Source organism: Hesperophylax consimilis, chromosome 6 (genome assembly GCF_061612785.1).
Source record: "Hesperophylax consimilis isolate HC1 chromosome 6, BYU_Hcon_1.0, whole genome shotgun sequence".
Taxonomy (NCBI): Eukaryota; Metazoa; Arthropoda; class Insecta; order Trichoptera; family Limnephilidae; genus Hesperophylax; species Hesperophylax consimilis.
In genome coordinates this window covers 21,109,136-21,129,378 of record NC_142841.1, presented here as the reverse complement: position 1 = coordinate 21,129,378, position 20,243 = coordinate 21,109,136, and the positions used below count along the sequence as shown (strand labels likewise).

The window sequence follows — 20,243 nt, the reverse complement described above, 5'->3', positions numbered from 1 at the left end:
TTGAGGGCACCTCATATCGACTTCGTGTTCAATAACGGTTTCACCATGAGATATAATGATGGTGCGGCCCAATAAGTAATTGTCCACCGATTTAAATAAAAGTTTTGGGCAGTTCCTATTTTTATCCTTGATGCGTATTATGTTCCACCACGCGTAGTCGAAGGCACTAGTGATATCGAGGAAGATTGCAACTACATACCTCTTAGTACAAACCTTCACCCAATTAAGCGCAAACGACATGGCGTGCACGGTGGATCTACCGGGGACGAAGCCAAATTGAAGATCGCTAGACGGGGAGAGTGATTGTCGTAGTCTATGCCGGATAAGTTTTTCCAGGATCTTGCCAAGCACTGGAAGTAAGGTAATGGGCCGATAGGCCTTGACATCAGTTAGTGACTTGCCTTTCCCCTTAGGTATGACCCTGAGCACGCCTCTCTTCCATTCAGAAGGGAAAACTCCTCTTCTCAAACACGTTTCCATCACTTGGAAGAGTTCCTCCCTAGCGTGGATCCAGACTTGCTTCGCTATCACACCGTTGAGTCTGTCATGCCCTGGTGCCTTCCTAGGACCCAAACCCTTAATTATTGAATCAATTTCTGCTCTAGTGACTGGAATGACTCTATCCTCTTGGGCGAGGTCTCTAAGCCGTGCCAGGTGTCTTACCTGTTTATGGTGGTCACTTTCCCCAATTACTGATTCTACAGGAACTAACTTGCCCAAAAGTGTGTTGAGAGTAGAGGCCACATCTATCGTCTCAGCGTTCCTACCTTCTGTGATCCCAATGAGACTAGACAAATACCGATCCGATTTTTTTCCGGATTTTTCAATTGCGCTGTGGATTTCCCACGGGTTGGCGTTGCCCACATTATTAACCCAATTATGCCAGGCAGCTCGTTTCGCAGAAAGTACAGCGTGTTTAAAGGTCGCCCTGGACTTTCTGAGTTCGGCCCAGAGAGGGGCTGTTTCCTCCTCCGTGCAGCCACCCCTCCTGGACAAACCCAGTGCCCTATAAGCTCTCTTATAAACCCCTTTAAGCGAAGTCAGCTCAGGCGACCACCACGTCTTCCGGATAATTGTCTTTGGGTTTGTTCTGCCCAGAGATGAGTTGGCCGCTGATACTACAGCCGAGTTGAAAAAATTCCCCAAATTGTCCGGATCGGTAGCTGCTACGTGGTGAAAATCCCTTAATGTATCTCGTAGAGCTTCCCCAAAGTTATCCCAGTTCGCCCTAGTGGTGTTGAAATTCCAGGAGGATCTTGGAGCTTCGGTTTTCTTGACACCAATCGTAAATGTGATAAGTCTGTGATCCGAATTTATTGCGCATTCGTGGACCATACATTTTGATATCCTGGCCGCAACTGATTCAGAGCAAAGAGTCAAATCAATGTTGCTCTCTCCCATATGGTTTGAAAAAGTGAAAAACGAACTCCGTTCGTTGACGATACAAAGGCCTTGCGCAGCAATCAGGTCTTCGACGGCATCAGTCCGTGATCTTACTGAATGAATTTTATTATTGTCAAACCATAGTGGAGAGCGAGCATTAAAGTCACCTCCGATAACTATGTTACGACCTTTAAGCGCGTTTAGGGCGCGTGTCAGACTCAGGATATGTGGTCCTACCGGGTTCCCCCATTTAAAATAAACTGAGATCAAATAGATCTTAGTATCAGCAAATTTAATACATACACAGGTTTGGTACTCATTGGATAGCCCGGCCAGAAGTGGGGGGCTAATCAACGAGGTGTTGACCAGAACACCCGCCCCCGGTAAAGAGCCGACCTCGAGTACCGCTCCCGGAAAGTCAATAGGAGTCTTACCTTCCCAAGTGTACTGTTCCTGTATAAGCATGATGTCGATGTTTAGGTCAGACATGACCCGCAGCACCTCCAGTGTGGCCATCCGGGAACGCTGTAAGTTAATCTGACCTAGGGAGAGGAGATTAGCAGGAGCCATAGTCAGTCATTCTGACTTGTGCGTTGATTGCAGCCAGCTGTGCCGGACAGTCCCTATCCCCAGTAGGGTGGTCAGCTACCTTCCTGAAACGAGTACAGGTAGCACAAACAGCGGGAAGTTCCTTCTTGGGGCAATCCTCATGACTGTGTCCCACAGCGGCGCAGTGGCGACAGGTTTCTTTATCCTTTATCAGAACAGACTTTGTCTAGTGAGGAGGGTAAGGAGAAAAATCATGTATGTACATAAATAATAATAAATAAACGCCCGGGTTTCCGGCACTGAAATTTAAATTTTAATTTAATTTTAAATTTACTAAAATTTGAGAGCAGGACTTACTGATATGGCCGTACTGTTGACACTTGAAGCATCTTGTGGCTCCTGTATAATTGCAAGTGCGACAGGCATTCCACCCAAGGAAGCACATTCCGCTATCTAGTAAGACCTTGCGAGCGGCTGGATGACAAGTCACCACCATATTCATGGTGGGAATATCTCGTTTACCGAAAAGCGAAACTCGTCGCATGGTCCGAAGGTGATCCTCCAAAGACAGTGAAGTCTGGCCGGATAAATTGTTCGCATAAATCTCGGAAAAGAGCTCCTGATCTGCGGATTGTTCTCCTTTAGGCACATTATAAATTACAATTTTCGGAAGTCGGCCCAGAGGGTTGATCATCTTCAGACCACTTTCCGCGAGTTTTGCTTCGGCTTTCTTAATGCTCTCCAGGCCCTTTTTATCTTTGGCTTGAAAAGCCATACCGGCGCCTTTGATCTTCCTAGATCGTACAATTTGGAAGTCATCCTTCTTGGGATTAAGGATTTTTTCCAGCGTTTTAAGAGTTTCCTCCGAGGTTTTACCCTCTGGAGCATCTGGGTAGAATAGAACTGTAAGTGGCTTCTGGGGGATAGGTCGCTCAAAGCCATTTATTAAAATCTTTTTTGAAGCTGGCAAATTAGCCGCAGCATTTGCGTATGACATAGTTTCCTTGGCAAGAGGGATACTAGGCATGACAGGGCGAGTTTTTATCGCCTGATCCAGCTTAGACGAAAGCGCTGACTGTGCACTCAGCATTTCGTCTATAGTAGTGCTCCAAGTAGAAAGTGTATTTAATTCCAGCATGAGCCTTGTGATGTCCGACATCAGGTCATCAAGAGTGGAGTTAAGTGAACTTTTAACAGTCTTGTTCAGTTTGTTCGTGCCATCCATTAAGATGTTTCTTATTTTTTGGCACTTGGCCAAGGCTGGAATTGCCTTCCATTCTTGGTTGCCCGGAGAATCACTGTAACGGACCCGTTTCTTGTTCTCCGCATTTGGAGTCGTAAAGGGCGCAATGGAGGGCATTTCACACGTGTCCGCCGAGAATAGGGTACGACGAGTAGGAGGTTGATCAGAGACTGCCTCACTGTCTGAGTCTATTATTTGTTGTTCTCTCTGGGACTTTGTTTTTAGCTTTTTCTTGACCTTAGAAGGCCCGGCAGTCGGCGATCTTGAACTGAGAATAGCTTGAATCTTTTCAATGATGTTTTCCCTGTCCCCCTGTGATCCTACTGGGTTGCCAGCGGGACCATCAGAATCTACGGATGAAACTGAGTCGGCAGGCATTTTTCACAAAAAATGGGGTAAATGAGAAATTACCCTAAAATTGAAAAAAAAAATATCCCCAAAAATGGGGAAAAAATGGGGAATTTTTTTTGGTCAAACTGCCCTTAGATCACTATAAAAGTTGATATTAAGGGTAGATAATATTACACTGAGACTTAGCAAGATTTATTATTTTTTTAGTTTTGTTAGTACCCCTCCACTTGATTGAGAAATTAAATTTAAGTATATTATTATCTAAGTCCACTTATTAATACTCCTCTTCGAAAGGATTAACGAAACTAAATTAATTTTTGAGAAGGAAATGTCACTGTCACTAAATAAAATTAAATTGTTCTTAACCATACCAAATAGTCTAGGAAGTAATCAAAATTCTCATTGTTCCTAAGTGAGAGGAGAGTCCTCCAAACAATTTTTACATCACTGGCTGAGATTTAATCGTAGATTGTTCTAGAAATTACTGACCACGTGCAAAACAAAGAACTCTAATAGAACTGACAGTAGACTACGCACAGAACAACCAAGACGATCACTAGATGCAGAAATAAATTCTGCGTCGAATAAAGTATGTGACGTTGTCGTCCACTATTGTATTTGGGTTTAAAACCGCCAGAAGGGCGATTTTAAATAAAAGGACACAAATATCTCTATTATTAACACAGAAAGACACAAAACCCTGAAAAAAAGATACAGGCAGAAAGCCCGTAAAAAACTGCACCGATTGGCGCTATGCGGGTTTCAAAAACTTAATTCGTTGCTGGTAATTGGAAAAGGTTATTGCGGAGCAAGATTGTTGCGTGCTCTCACGTCGAAGGTGAGAACTGAACTTCAAGATATGTCCACTCCTTCCTCTCATCAAAAGACCCTCCATACAGCATCCCCAAAGACCTTATAGGCTCTGAAGGAAATTATTTTCCTCAGGGCCTCCTCTGTGGAGTTAATGAAAAAAATCTCCTTCTCTCCCGACGACCTCTAGCCTCACCATGTAGATATCCCCAATATTAGGAATCCAATATTCTTTCTGACTTTAGGCGGTTAGAAGCAATTGTGACTCTTATGCAGTATATATTTAGAGAAAAGTAAAAGGCAAATATGGGCACACACACATTAAAATATATTAGGTTTTATCGTTTTGAAAAACCTCCCCACGGACTTTCGCAATATGATCACTTAGCATGGCACTTGGTGCATAGTAAAAAAATATGAATAAATTGCAAACCAAATGCTCAAATTCCTATATATTTTGGTGAAAGCGATGCAATAAATTTAATATGTTTTTATATTTTCATTTCATTACTCTTTCTCATATTATTAATTATGCACAATATGTGAATAAAACTTGCAAGGTCCTTGATGAAATCTATCCCAAATTAATAAAACTAATTGATCAAAAACAGCACGGTTTTATCAAAGGTAGATCAAACGCAACTAACTTAACAATATTTCAAAACTTTATATTTAATCTTTTGCAAAAAATAAATTAGTCGACTTCATATATTTAGACTATTCGAAGGCATTCGACAAAGTATCCCATAAACTACTTACATAAAACTATTTTCCCTAGGAAAAAGAGATAACATGCTTAAATGTTATACTAGCTATTTATTTATTTATCAAATCGTAAACTGTTTGTTAAGATAAAATCTTTGTTATCAAAAGCTTTGTCCGGATTTGTTCCTCATTTTCATTAACGATATAAGAAATTGCTTCGACGATGTCGAGGTATTGCTCTTTTTTTTGTATTAGGCAATTCACCCTAAAAAGAGTGCTATGTGCCGTTAAAGTTAGGGGAGATGGTTATAATTTTATGGGAAATCTATACGGGAATAGGACATCTCAAATATTGAAGTCATTCAAGTCTATGAACTTGTATAGAACTGAGAAAATGCGAGAATTGTTGAGAGAAAGTAAATAAGGAATACTAAGGGGAGATTGGTGGGTGATTTTTATAAGTAAACGATAAATGCCTTTGAAAGATGAATGATTTTTACAATTAAAGAAAACATGATCAAGAGTCTCATTTTCCATGCCGCACTGGCAGAGTGGACTATCTAGGACCCGGATTTTAAACAAATGAGATGCAATGGAGCAATGACCAATTCTCATTCTCGAGATACAGGAAATAAATCTTTTGGATTTTTTCTTGCCGTGGAACCAAGGTTTACTTGGTATATGATTTTGTATTCCAGCATAAAAAGCACCAGTTCGGGTTTTCGTATTTGACCAATTTTCTTCCCAGGAGCGAATCATGTTGGATTTAAGAATTGGGATGACGTCAAAAATAGAAATTCTAAAATCTAAAGGATTAGAGCCAGAAATTGTTCCAAGTTTAGCTAGAGAATCGGCTTTCTCGTTACCCTCAATTCCCAAATGGCTAGGGACCCAAACCAATATTGTCTCGAAATTTAATTCATTTAAAGATTTAAGGGTGTTTCTGATATTATAAATAATATAGTCTTCTGGTTAATGGATACTTGAGGAAATTTTCAACACTGCGCTTAGTGAGTCAGTGCACAGTAAGGCTCGTCGAATATTGAAAAGCTGGATTTGACTCAAAGCTTGTTCAATTGCGAAGCATTCTGCAGTAAATATAGAAATTTCTTTAGGCAATTTATAAGACAAATCTAAATCGAATTCGGGAATGTGTACCGCAGCTCCACAATCTTTGTTATCAGACTTAGAACCATCTGTGTAAATGAGTGAAAATTCTGGAAACTTAGAAGATGTAATGTTTTTAAATTTTTCCTCAGCATTTAGATTAGATGAGGTTAAAATATCAGTTCGGAATTCTGAAGTTATAACGTTGGGGATATAATTGATAGAATCAAATGGGATGGAGAAAATAGGAACGATAGGATCTTTTTGTAGATTTTGGAGGGAAGAAGACAGAGATTTGAATGAAAGAAAACTTTTTAAAAGGAAAAAAAGTCGATTTTTATCTGTCGATCTTTTTTCGTTGTTTAAGTTATTGAACAAATAATCAAGGCTTTGTTCTAAAGGGTGACGCGATAAAGAAAAAGATTTAAAAATATATTTATCAGCCAGGAATTCTCTCCTCAAAATTAAGGGGGGATCAATACATTCTACCTGGAGAGAATTAATTGGAGAAGATTTCATCGCTCTAATAATTATTCTGAGCGCTTTGGACTGAATTCTTTCAAGTTTTTTGTCCAAATATTTAGGAAGAGGATCAAAAAGAAATGTTCCATAATCCAAATGGCTTCGCACTAGAGCACCATACATTAATTTAAGAGTAGTAGGATGAGATCCCCACCACACTCTGGAAACAGCTCGCATAATATTTAGCCCCTTTTCACACTTAGCCGAAATGTTTTGAATATGCGGGAGCCAGGAAAGTTTATAATCCAAAAGTAGTCCAAGAAATTTAATTTGCTTAACGATTTTAAGAGGGACATTATCAAAGCAGACAGAAAAGGGGGGTATTTTTCTTTTGCGCGTAAAAGCCACTACTTTGGTTTTAGACGTAGCTAAATTCATCCCATTTGTCAACAACCAAACTTTAATTTTATGTAAAGCCAAATTCAATTCCTTCGCAGCGCGCGATAGATTTTTGTGTGATAAATATATAAGGAAATCATCAGCAAAATAAAGTCGCTTGATAGATGAAGAAATTACACGGTCTAAATCACTTATATATATATTAAATAATAATGGACTGATTACGGACCCCTGAGGTAACCCCTTCCATAGTTTGCGATTTATCGTTTTTGAGGAAAAGTGGATAATAATGGATCTGTCTGTTAGTAAATTAATAATAAATTGAACTAGTTTTAAGGGAATTTTTATTTTAATTAATTTTTCTTTCAAAATGTTAATTAATACATCGTCGTAAGCTGACGAAAGATCAAGAAATGTGGCCAGAGTGCAAGAATTAAGGGACTGAGATATACGGATATCTGTTGTTAACACACTTAAATTATCTATGGTTGATTTCTTTTTCCGGAAGCCATATTGATTAGGAGAGATAATTCTGTTATTTTCAACAAACCATTCCAATCTGTTCTTTATCAAGTGTTCTGCTACTTTCATTAAACATGACGAAAGAGCAATAGGACGATAGGATGAGATTTCAGATGGACTTTTGCGTGGTTTTAAAATCGGAAGGATTTTTTGAACTTTCCAGACTTCCGGTATAAATCCTGTTTCGAACATGTAATTAATTAGGGATAAAAAATATTCAACCGACATATCTGAGAATGCTTTAATGAAACTATATAAGATTCCATCAGGGCCAGGAGAAGAGTCTGGAAGGGAATTGATTACTCGATTTAATTCACTTACTGAGAAAGAAGAGTCCAGCCAGCTAGAGTGAGATGGATAAGAAATAAAGGAAGGCATTTCCTCACATCTGGCAACTGACGGAGGAGCTATCTTATCAGCAAAACCTGTAACAATTTCTTCTGAAATATGTTTGGAACGCTGGGGAGTATATGACGAACCGAATTTTTTTAAGTTGGACCATACGGATGACTGGGGAGATTCAGGAGACAAGCGTTCACAGAATTTTCGCCATCCAGACCGCTTTTTTGTTTTTCAAAACGCGTTTTGCTTCTGCCTGGGCGCGTTTCACAGAAAGGTAATTTTCGAAAGACATTCATTTACGGAAAATGGAAATTGCTTCTCTTCTGGATTTAACGACACTAGTGCATTCTTCATCCCACCATGGGGTGGAATGTTTTATCTTAATGTTTACATTACGTTTTTTAAGTGTTTTTTCTGCAGCTTTTATTATCATGTTAGGAAATAATTCACATCGTAAACTAGTGTTGACAAGGGAAGACTTAGATGCTTGAACAATGGAGTCTAATTCTGAAGAAAAATTTCTCCAATTCGCGTCTTTCGTTTTAAATTTAAAACTATTGTTTATCGAAAAGGAATGCGTGGAAGATAGATGGTGGAAGGTAATTATTATAGGAAAATGGTCACTGGAAAGTGGATCTTTAAGAATGTTCCAAGAACATATGGGAATCACCGAAGATGAGCAAAGAGATAAATCGACTGCACTTTTCCGATGTTGAGGGGCAGTGAAACGAGTTGGAGATCCATCATTTAGAATACATAAATTATAGGTATCCATATATTCTAATAGATTATGGCCAGAACGGTTTGTTAACTCACTGCCCCAAGAAGGAGAATGAGCATTGAAGTCCCCAAGTATCATATACGGGGGACGAATCTGGGATATAAATGTTGACCATTCGTTTTCAACAAAAATTGTAGAGGGAGGGATATATATTGATAGTAATGTAATATCAGATACAACAGCTGCTACTATCTGAAAATTATTGGGGAGAGTGTTGAAAATAATTTGTTTAAAAGGGATAGAATTATGTATAATAAGAGCAGTGCCACCTTTGCCATCCAGTCTATCATGTCTTAGACAATGATATCCAGGAATCTTAAATTGGTACGAGGGTTTTAACCACGTTTCGGAGATGGCAGCAACTGAAATATTATGTTCATCAAGTAACTGTACAAGATCAATTTTGTTGGCGAATAGACTTCTACTATTCCATTGAAGTATTTTGCTCAGTTGCGAATACATCGGGAAGGCTAGAGAGTAAAGATTTCATATAATCGGCAGCGTTGGACGGTACTTTATTGTTATTTGAAAGGATCGTAATTAATAGGATAATTAAAGTTTGAATAAAAGAAGAATTTTCAATCATGACTTTAGGTAAGATATCGGAAGTGGAACAGTTTTTTAAGGCAGTCCCATTGGGAGCCTGGGATTTATTATTCCCATTCGGGTTAAGTAAAAGATCATTATGTAGTTTTTTATCGAAAGAAGGAATAAATTTTGGATTAGATTTTATCGGTTTGAAAATTGTTTCCTTGTGGGAAGATGATAGAGGGGATTTAGGGGAAGAAAAATGAAAGATAGAAGCGTTAGACGTTATCTCTGCAAAAGATTTTTTTGTAGGAGAGAATAATTTAGAAGCCTGAAAGTAGGAAATGTTGTCTGCAGCCATTGACTGTTTGATATTTCTCTGTCTAGATAACTCTGGACAGGCCACACTAACAGCAGTATGGTTGCCTTTACAATTAATACAAATAGGGTTATTCGTTGTATTTTGACACTGTTCAAAGAGATGATCCTCTCCGCAATGGAAGCAACGAGGAGGGGAACAACAAATAGGTTTTGAATGGCCAAAACGGCAACAGTTGAAACATTGGATCGTCGGGAATCTGTATACTTCAACGGGAAGAGCGTTATAATAAATAAATACACGAGATGGTAATGTTTGACCTTCAAAAGTGATAACAACGGATTGGGAAGGTTTCCATATAGTGGTGCCGGTGGAAGTATCCTTGAAATTCAAACGACGTGCTTTTAAAACTTTTGGAGTTAATTGAGAGTCATTAAGAGCGTCTACTATTTCTGTTTCTGATAGATCGGTTGGGATACCTCTTACTCTGCCCATTCTAGTTAAATTGAAAGTATGCATGAAAGATTTAAATTTATTATTTGAAAGAGAACCTATTTTTTTTTGTATCGACCTTCCGGTTTTATTGATCCATTTATAATACCGAGGTTATTGAGTTTTGAGCTAAAAATAAATTTACCGAAATCCAGGGGATGAATTATTTTCCCCTGTTCAGTCCTTTGGACATAAACAATAAATGGAGCTGAAGATGAAATAGAATACATAAGCTCAATGGCTTTTGCTTCTGTAGGAATGGTATCATTATAACTTCCATGAGAGATTGGGGATTCGTTTGTTTGTGAAAGAGATTTAATTTTAGGAGGTACATTAAGGCAAAGCGGAGGTCGTCGTTTTCGGGAAGGAATGGTTACAGAAGCTTGGGAATCATCAGAATCGTAGACGTCTGCAATATTAGAAATGGACTCAGGGTCAGGAGGTCGATTTTCATCCTCCTCCATTTCAACAAATTAAAAAAAAAATTAAACAATAAATACTATTTAAGAAATAATAAATGATAGAAATAATACACGAAACTGCGTCGCAAACCAATAATAGAAACAAAAATAATGAATACGAAAAGGTAACAATAAATAAATCTTATCTGTACGCCGCGCCGCCGTCAGTAAGCCGTAAAACACAGAGCACTCGTATTGCTCTTTGCTGATGACATCAAGCTATACAAAAAAATAAGTGATGTAAATCAATGTCAAATAGTAAGTTTAAAAATTGATGAGTACATAATCTATTTTTACATGTGGAAAAATGCAAAACCTTGACTTTCTGCAGAAATAAAAATCCTATTTCATTTGAATATTCATAAAAAATATAGCGTTAGAAAGTGTCACGGAAATGAGAGATCTCGGAATTATTTAGGATAAAAACAATGTTTCTCCAATCATATTCTCCAAATTGTGAACAAAGGCATGAAAATACAAGGCTTCGTATTAAGAACAACTAAAAACTTTAACTTTGGAAATTTTGTGGATCACGTAAAAGATTTATTCCAACACTATTCCTATATATAAGTTGTATTTTTGTAAACCAGTTAAATGCCTTTTTTTAATTTATGTTCTTGTGCTTTTTATAATTTTTTTTTTATTTTTGTTTCTTGCATGTAATTTTACTTTTATTATTTCTCAAAATTGTCTGTCATTAAAATTGTACCTCTCCGTGTAAAATCCCTCACTAGGAATAAAAAAAGAATTTGTTTTATATATTTTGGTTTATTTATGATGATTGTTCAACACTTATTTTAATACATAAATTGTTTTATTTCTTCAGAATTTTTTTTTTTTTTCACAATATAATAATTTGTTTTCATAGAAGTTAAACAATTTAAAAATAAGTCTTTTTTCACTCTGCAACATTAGTGACACATTGATTTTTAATTGGTTTTGCAAATAATTTGTAAATTAAACATACAATTTATTTCACTAATATTGTAGCCACTAAATGAAAAGGGCTATTTACATTGATTTTTAATAATAACTACCTTTTTAATATTATGATTATATTAACATATTAATCTTATTTATAAATTATTTAATACATTTACAGCAGCTGAATACGTTATCTTTTTAATCGAAAGTTGTAGATCAAAAGCGCTCACAGGATTTTATTAGAGTAAATCATGAAATTTGGTGCTATTAAACAGGTTTTAGTTGGGAAAAATCAGATTGTGTATACTGTTATCAATTAATCTTTGTTCAAACTGAGACCGTGAAAAAAAACTTAAAAAATCTAATGCAAACAACAAATTATTTATTTATATTACATTACATTGAAAATTATTGTGTAAGGTACATGATTTTTGTGAAACGTTATAATTCTATAATATTTACAGGTAAAAATTAAATATTTACATATTTTTAAATCTAATCAAATGACAACTTTATCATTGAAGAAGGGGTGCATAATTTATAAGGTTTTAATTTAGTAGTAGAAGCGGAAAACTGTTAAATCAAGAAAACCCAAAATAAACTGAGCATTTCTATTTTTTTTTAAACTTGTATCTATTTTTTCAATAACTGAAGGGTTACAAAAAAAAATTTTGCGCTGGTTCTATGCTTCAGTGCATTTTAAAAGACAGTTAACCCTCTATAGACCGACTTCGAACTAAATATCCTCGAAAACGAAGGTTCGAATAAAAAAAAATAAACTCCAAATGTGATGTAGATTCACAGTTTCCCGCTTGAACTATAAGTTTCTGGATACCATGCATATGAAAAAAATCTGTTGCTTAATATTGGAGATAAAATAAAAATTATGCGATGGTTAAATAATTTCGGAAAAACTGGATAATTATTATTTTCAAACTGAACCCGAAGCCAAAGGTTTTTTACTACCCTGATTTCTCGAGAATTTAATTAATAATTTGAAATTTCATTGTCCTAATAAATATCTTTATGAAACTGAAAATTCCTTTGAATGATATTAATTTTGGATTCTCCGTAGGAAGCTAGCTAAATTCTTGAGAAATATTTAAAATTATATATTTTACTGGCAGTAATAAGTTTCTGTGATATAATTAAAAAGAACCTTGAATGAAATGATAATTATATCATGAATCATTTAACAATAAAACTTCTTTGTGATGATTGATCTTACCCGTTTATACATAGATTATAAATATAGTGCCTGTAAAGTGGTGAATAAATAATGAAATAAAATAGAAAAAGTACATTGTAATTTAAATGAAACTATCGCCGTGCTTAGTGAAAATGATTTTTAAATTAACGAAATAATGTCTTTTAGTTGCTTTTTTATATATCTCGTCAGCACTATTAGAACGAAAGTTTATCCGATTTTTTGGGTTTAAGACACTTGTCAACTTTTACACAGGTTATGAATACATCAATTTACGGTTCGAATATCAAAGAAAAGTTCACTTATTAAACTGTTCCTTTTAAAGTGCAATATTTAATTCAGTTACCTTACTCAATTCAATTCGTCTTCTCACACTTTGCACTCCTGACTCAGCTAAGCATATAATTTAAATATTTACTATCAATTCTCAAATATATTATAATCGAATGGAAAAGTTGCTCCACAGTTTATAGTCATTTTTGACTGCACTTATATCACTTGACCGCAATGCGGGTGGGTGTGTTCTAATGAAGGTGCTAGACATAATAAACATTACACTTTCAATTGCAATACTTTTTTTAATCTTTTGTGAGCAGATATCATGACACAACTACTGAACCGTTTCCAACATTGATATATTAAATCTGGGTAGCAGACATCACACCACTCTCACACGACAGTTCTACCAAAGGTAGCAGATATCATGACGCTACTACTCGACCGTTTCCAACCTTTCTTGATAGATTAAATGTGGGTAGCAGACATTACACCACTCTCACGTGACAGTTCTAACAAAGGTAGCAGATATCATGACGCCACTACTCGACCGTTTCCAACCTTTCTTGATAGATTAAATGTGGGTAGCAGACATCACACCACTCTCACGTGACAGTTCTAACAAAGGTAGCAGATATCATGACGCCACTACTCGACCGTTTCCAACCTTTCTTGATAGATTAAATGTGGGTAGCAGACATCACACCACTCTCACGCGACAGTTCTAACAAAGGTAGCAGATATCATGACGCCACTACTCGACCGTTTCCAACCTTTCTTGATAGATTAAATGTGGGTAGCAGACATCACACCACTCTCACGCGACAGTTCTAACAAAGGTAGCAAATATCATGGCGCTACTACTCGACCGTTTCCAACCTTTCTTGATAGATTAAATGTGGGTAGCAGACATCACACCACTCTCACGCGACAGTTCTAAAATTACACTACATGCCATCTTAAACTTTTCCATTAAATATCATTTGGTAAATACATAGATACTCAAAATTAGTACTCCCTTCCTTTCATTGGATTCACTTCTGTTTACTCATTTCACGTTTCTATTACTTATGATTCGCATCGCTTCACTTTGATTCACTGCGCTTCACTTCACTTCGAATAACTTCGTGTCTATTTTCTTAAACCCAGGTTGGCGAAGTTCATAACTTCTCCCCGCTGAGACTGGCCACGTTGTAGTAGGAGTGGTCGGGGAAGCGCTCGAGCTGGATATAGTCCGTCTCGGTCATGAGCAGCTTCTCGAGCAGTGAGACGCACTCGCTGAAGGAGGGTCTAGCCGCGGGGTCCTTGTCCCAGCAGTAGTACATGATGTTGTACAGCTCGCGCCTGCAGTGCTCTGGCTTCTCGAGGCGGTGCCCGTCTCTCACCTGGAAAGAGAGAAAGAACTTAAAAAAAATCTGGTACACATAGAGTGTTAGATCAATCATACAAATAAAACACGCAACAAGAATAGACAAAATAAAAAATAGGGCAAGCTTCAATTGCAAATATGAAGTGAATAAATAAATTGTAACCAAAGTGTGATAAGCACAGATCCAGTCTCAAACCAACTTTACTCCATCTACCTAATATCTCTTGTAGATACATTGTACTATAATTAACTTCGTCGGTAATATTTCATTTATTCGGTCATTTCAACAGCTTAATCTTTGCATAGACATCAAGAATCGATGCCAACTCTTCAAAAATCCAAATAAAGATTATATAATATTTTCGAAGGAAGCAAATACTTTGGGGTGTGACATATTGAATGAAAAAACATACACTTAGTAAGACACCACTTTATTTTTGAATTAATAACAATAGCCAACCGGGTTTCGCTTGTCCCAAGCTTCATCAGGACTAAATATCAACTAAAGCAAATTAGATACAGGCACATATAAATATAGGTAAATGAAAACAATGAGTGAAAGAGATACAAAACAGATAGAAAGAGATGCAAATAGAAAATGTGGAGACAAATTATTAAGGATGATGAGGAGGGTGGGGGGGGAAGGAAATAACAGTTTCAGCGGCGGAATAAATTTAATATGGGACTATCAGATAAATTAATTTGGTTATTTATTATATTTAAATTATTATTAACTGCTTTTTTTATTTCAAGGGCTTCTAAGTTGTTTAATCTAATTCCAGATCCATTTTTATGCAATATTTTAGTTCCCGAGATTTTATGGAATGAATGATTAGATTCTATTAAATGATTCGCGAATTCTGAAAAGGCATTATTGTTTAAACATCGTAAATGTTCTTTTACTCTTAAGTTGACATTCCGGGCCGTTTTTCCGATATAAAAAGCAGAACAATCATTACAATTAAGTTTATATATGCCCGAGTGGCTTAGTTTGTCGTCTTTATCTTTAGTATTAATTAAGTATTTACTTAAATTATTATTAGTGTAAAAAGCGGGTTTTATTTCAGATGGGAATTTTTTAACGCTTAAAGAAGAAAGTTATTTGTATACAGAACTCTACGCCATTGGAATGTTTGATTTATATTTATATTATTAGGGTTATAAGATTTGTTAAATAGGAATTTATTTGCTGCTATTTGTTTCAATTTTTTATTAAGAATATTGTCTATTAGTTTTGTATCATACCCGTTGTTTAAAGCGATTTGTTTAATGATGGATAATTCGTTGCAAAAATTATTATTATTCAACGGAACGGTAACCAATCTATGAATCATGGAGTGAAATGCTGAATGTTTGTGGGATATAGGATGGTTGGATGAATTGTGAATTGTAATATCAGTATACGTGGGCTTACGATAGATATTAAATTCAAATTTATTGTTAATTATACTTAAAGTTAGGTCTAGAGAATTCAAGGTTAAGTTTGTACCTAATTCTACAGTGAATTGAATTTGTTTGTGAAAGGAGTTTAATATTTTAAGAAAAGAGTTTAATTGTCTTTCAGTGCCTGTCCAAATGCAAAAAACATCGTCAACATATCTTCTCCATAGTAAAATATTCTTTAAGAGAGGTGAATTTGAAGCAAAAATATTGTTTTCTAAGTTATTCATAAAGATGTCAGCGATAAGGGGGCTTGTAGGAGCGCCAATTGCTAGTCCCTCTCTCTGCTGGTAAATAACATTATTGTATTGAAAGTAATTTTGATTCAAACAAATATTAAAAAGACGAGATAAATCATTAGCTAAATCTTTAGACAAGTGAGAATTATTCAGTAAATTAGAAATTAGGGTTTTGCTTTCAGTGACAGGTACATTAGGGAATAAGTTGACTACATCGAAAGATATTAATTTGCAATTACTGGGAAGAACCAGGTCCTTTAGTTCATCGATTAATGCTAATGAGTTTTTGATAGTATATTTTGGGAAAAACACATTGGCATCGTTAAATACTTTTGTTATAAATGAAGATAATTTAAAATTGGGGGAATTACAACAGGACACTACAGGGCGAATGGGGCAATTACTTTTATGGATTTTCAGAAATCCGTAAAGTTTTGGTGCTTTGGGGTTTTTTGTTAAAAACTTTGTTTGGTTATAAGAATCATCCTGAAAAATGGAGTTTTTAGAATTTTTTATAGCACATTTTATACTATCTAAATATTTAGATGTAGGGTCAGATGGTAAGACACTAAACACATCATTTTTGATGAAATCTTCAATTTTTGTGTTATAATCACTTTTGTTTAATATGATGACAGTGTTGCCTTTGTCGGCTTTTGTTAAAATTCATGACATCGAAACTGCTCTGCTCTATGAATCATGGAGTGAAATGCTGAATGTTTGTGGGATATAGGATGGTTGGATGAATTGTGAATTGTAATATCAGTATACGTGGGCTTACGATAGATATTAAATTCAAATTTATTGTTAATTATACTTAAAGTTAGGTCTAGAAAATTCAAGGTTAAGTTTGTACCTAATTCTACAGTGAATTGAATTTGTTTGTGAAAGGAGTTTAATATTTTAAGAAAAGAGTTTAATTGTCTTTCAGTGCCTGTCCAAATGCAAAAAACATCGTCAACATATCTTCTCCATAGTAAAATATTCTTTAAGAGAGGTGAATTTGAAGCAAAAATATTGTTTTCTAAGTTATTCATAAAGATGTCAGCGATAAGGGGGCTTGTAGGAGCGCCAATTGCTAGTCCCTCTCTCTGCTGGTAAATAACATTATTGTATTGAAAGTAATTTTGATTCAAACAAATATTAAAAAGACGAGATAAATCATTAGCTAAATCTTTAGACAAGTGAGAATTATTCAGTAAATTAGAAATTAGGGTTTTGCTTTCAGTGACAGGTACATTAGGGAATAAGTTGACTACATCGAAAGATATTAATTTGCAATTACTGGGAAGAACCAGGTCCTTTAGTTCATCGATTAATGCTAATGAGTTTTTGATAGTATATTTTGGGAAAAACACATTGGCATCGTTAAATACTTTTGTTATAAATGAAGATAATTTAAAATTGGGGGAATTACAACAGGACACTACAGGGCGAATGGGGCAATTACTTTTATGGATTTTCAGAAATCCGTAAAGTTTTGGTGCTTTGGGGTTTTTTGTTAAAAACTTTGTTTGGTTATAAGAATCATCCTGAAAAATGGAGTTTTTAGAATTTTTTATAGCACATTTTATACTATCTAAATATTTAGATGTAGGGTCAGATGGTAAGACACTAAACACATCATTTTTGATGAAATCTTCAATTTTTGTGTTATAATCACTTTTGTTTAATATGATGACAGTGTTGCCTTTGACGGCTTTTGTTAAAATTAAGTTGTCATTTTTTAACTTATTCCGGATACTCTTCATGATGTGGGCTTCTGGATCTGTTTTAAGGTTAAGATTAAATTTTGAGATTAATTTTTTTAAATTTTCAGCACTTTTGTATAGAAACGGTTTTGGTTTATTATGCAGAGCAGTTTCGATGTCATGAATTTTAACAAAAGCCGACAAAGGCAACACTGTCATCATATTAAACAAAAGTGATTATAACACAAAAATTGAAGATTTCATCAAAAATGATGTGTTTAGTGTCTTACCATCTGACCCTACATCTAAATATTTAGATAGTATAAAATGTGCTATAAAAAATTCTAAAAACTCCATTTTTCAGGATGATTCTTATAACCAAACAAAGTTTTTAACAAAAAACCCCAAAGCACCGAAACTTTACGGATTTCTGAAAATCCATAAAAGTAATTGCCCCATTCGCCCTGTAGTGTCCTGTTGTAATTCCCCCAATTTTAAACTATCTTCATTTATAACAAAAGTATTTAACGATGCCAATGTGTTTTTCCCAAAATATACTATCAAAAACTCATTAGCATTAATCGATGAACTAAAGGACCTGGTTCTTCCCAGTAATTGCAAATTAATATCTTTCGATGTAGTCAACTTATTCCCTAATGTACCTGTCACTGAAAGCAAAACCCTAATTTCTAATTTACTGAATAATTCTCACTTGTCTAAAGATTTAGCTAATGATTTATCTCGTCTTTTTAATATTTGTTTGAATCAAAATTACTTTCAATACAATAATGTTATTTACCAGCAGAGAGAGGGACTAGCAATTGGCGCTCCTACAAGCCCCCTTATCGCTGACATCTTTATGAATAACTTAGAAAACAATATTTTTGCTTCAGATTCACCTCTCTTAAAGAATATTTTACTATGGAGAAGATATGTTGACGATGTTTTTTGCATTTGGACAGGCACTGAAAGACAATTAAACTCTTTTCTTAAAATATTAAACTCCTTTCACAAACAAATTCAATTCACTGTAGAATTAGGTACAAACTTAACCTTGAATTTTCTAGACCTAATTTTAAGTATAATTAACAATAAATTTGAATTTAATATCTATCGTAAGCCCACGTATACTGATATTACAATTCACAATTCATCCAACCATCCTATATCCCACAAACATTCAGCATTTCACTCCATGATTCATAGATTGGTTACCGTTCCGTTGAATAATAATAATTTTTGCAACGAATTATCCATCATTAAACAAATCGCTTTAAACAACGGGTATGATACAAAACTAATAGACAATATTCTTAATAAAAAATTGAAACAAATAGCATCAAATAAATTCCTATTTAACAAATCTTATAACCCTAATAATATAAATATAAATCAAACATTCCAATGGCGTAGAGTTCTGTATACAAATAACTTTTCTTCTTTAAGCGTTAAAAAATTCCCATCTGAAATAAAACCCGCTTTTTACACTAATAATAATTTAAGTAAATACTTAATTAATACTAAAGATAAAGACGACAAACTAAGCCACTCGGGCATATATAAACTTAATTGTAATGATTGTTCTGCTTTTTATATCGGAAAAACGGCCCGGAATGTCAACTTAAGAGTAAAAGAACATTTACGATGTTTAAACAATAATGCCTTTTCAGAATTCGCGAATCATTTAATAGAATCTAATCATTCATTCCATAAAATCTCGGGAACTAAAATATTGCATAAAAATGGATCTGGAATTAGATTAAACAACTTAGAAGCCCTTGAAATAAAAAAAGCAGTTAATAATAATTTAAATATAATAAATAACCAAATTAATTTATCTGATAGTCCCATATTAAATTTATTCCGCCGCTGAAACTGTTATTTCCTTCCCCCCCCACCCTCCTCATCATCCTTAATAATTTGTCTCCACATTTTCTATTTGCATCTCTTTCTATCTGTTTTGTATCTCTTTCACTCATTGTTTTCATTTACCTATATTTATATGTGCCTGTATCTAATTTGCTTTAGTTGATATTTAGTCCTGATGAAGCTTGGGACAAGCGAAACCCGGTTGGCTATTGTTATTAATTCAAAAATAAAGTGGTGTCTTACTAAGTGTATGTTTTTTCATTCAAAGATTATATAGCTTAGACGATACCCCTAGACAAGACAAGTAGCGGGGATAAAGTACAGCAGCCCTCCAATAAGCGAAAAAAAAGTTTAATAAAACTAAGCAATAGAAAATAATAGAGAGTATAAACCTGTAAAATTTAGAACGGTTTGAAGGCCTGAGATTAGGTCAACGGATGGTGTAGAGGCAAACACAGTAGTCTTAGGCATAATTAAATAGAGAGACCGAAAGGAGAATAAATATGAAGATGAACCGAAGGAGATACGATAATGAGGGACTAAAGAATGAACTGAAAATAACACCTTAAGACTGGCAGAAGTGAAGACATTTCCTGGAGGCGGCTGATAATCTCCAATAGTTTTAGTGCCGATGACGAATGAAGAATCGAAAGTTATTTTAAAAAAGTATACAAATATGAACGAATTCTTTTCCCCATGTTTCCATTTCAAAGTATAAGCATCAGATTTTCACTACTCGTTATATTTATCAGTGCAATCTAAAGTCTAGTATCA

At 35.0% G+C, this 20,243-nt stretch overlaps 1 protein-coding gene across 1 annotated transcript in view; it reads right to left on the bottom strand.

Annotated features, from left to right (window-relative positions):
- Nucleotides 1-11,280: 11,280 nt before the first annotated feature.
- Nucleotides 11,281-20,243, bottom strand: part of Cad96Ca (tyrosine kinase receptor Cad96Ca) — a 228,342-nt gene continuing 219,379 nt past the window's right edge. The window contains exon 10 of the mRNA XM_089632444.1: nucleotides 11,281-14,246. Within this exon, the coding sequence (XP_089488570.1) occupies nucleotides 14,022-14,246 (225 nt within the window). The 3' untranslated portion in view covers nucleotides 11,281-14,021. The remainder of the gene's footprint in view (nucleotides 14,247-20,243) is intronic.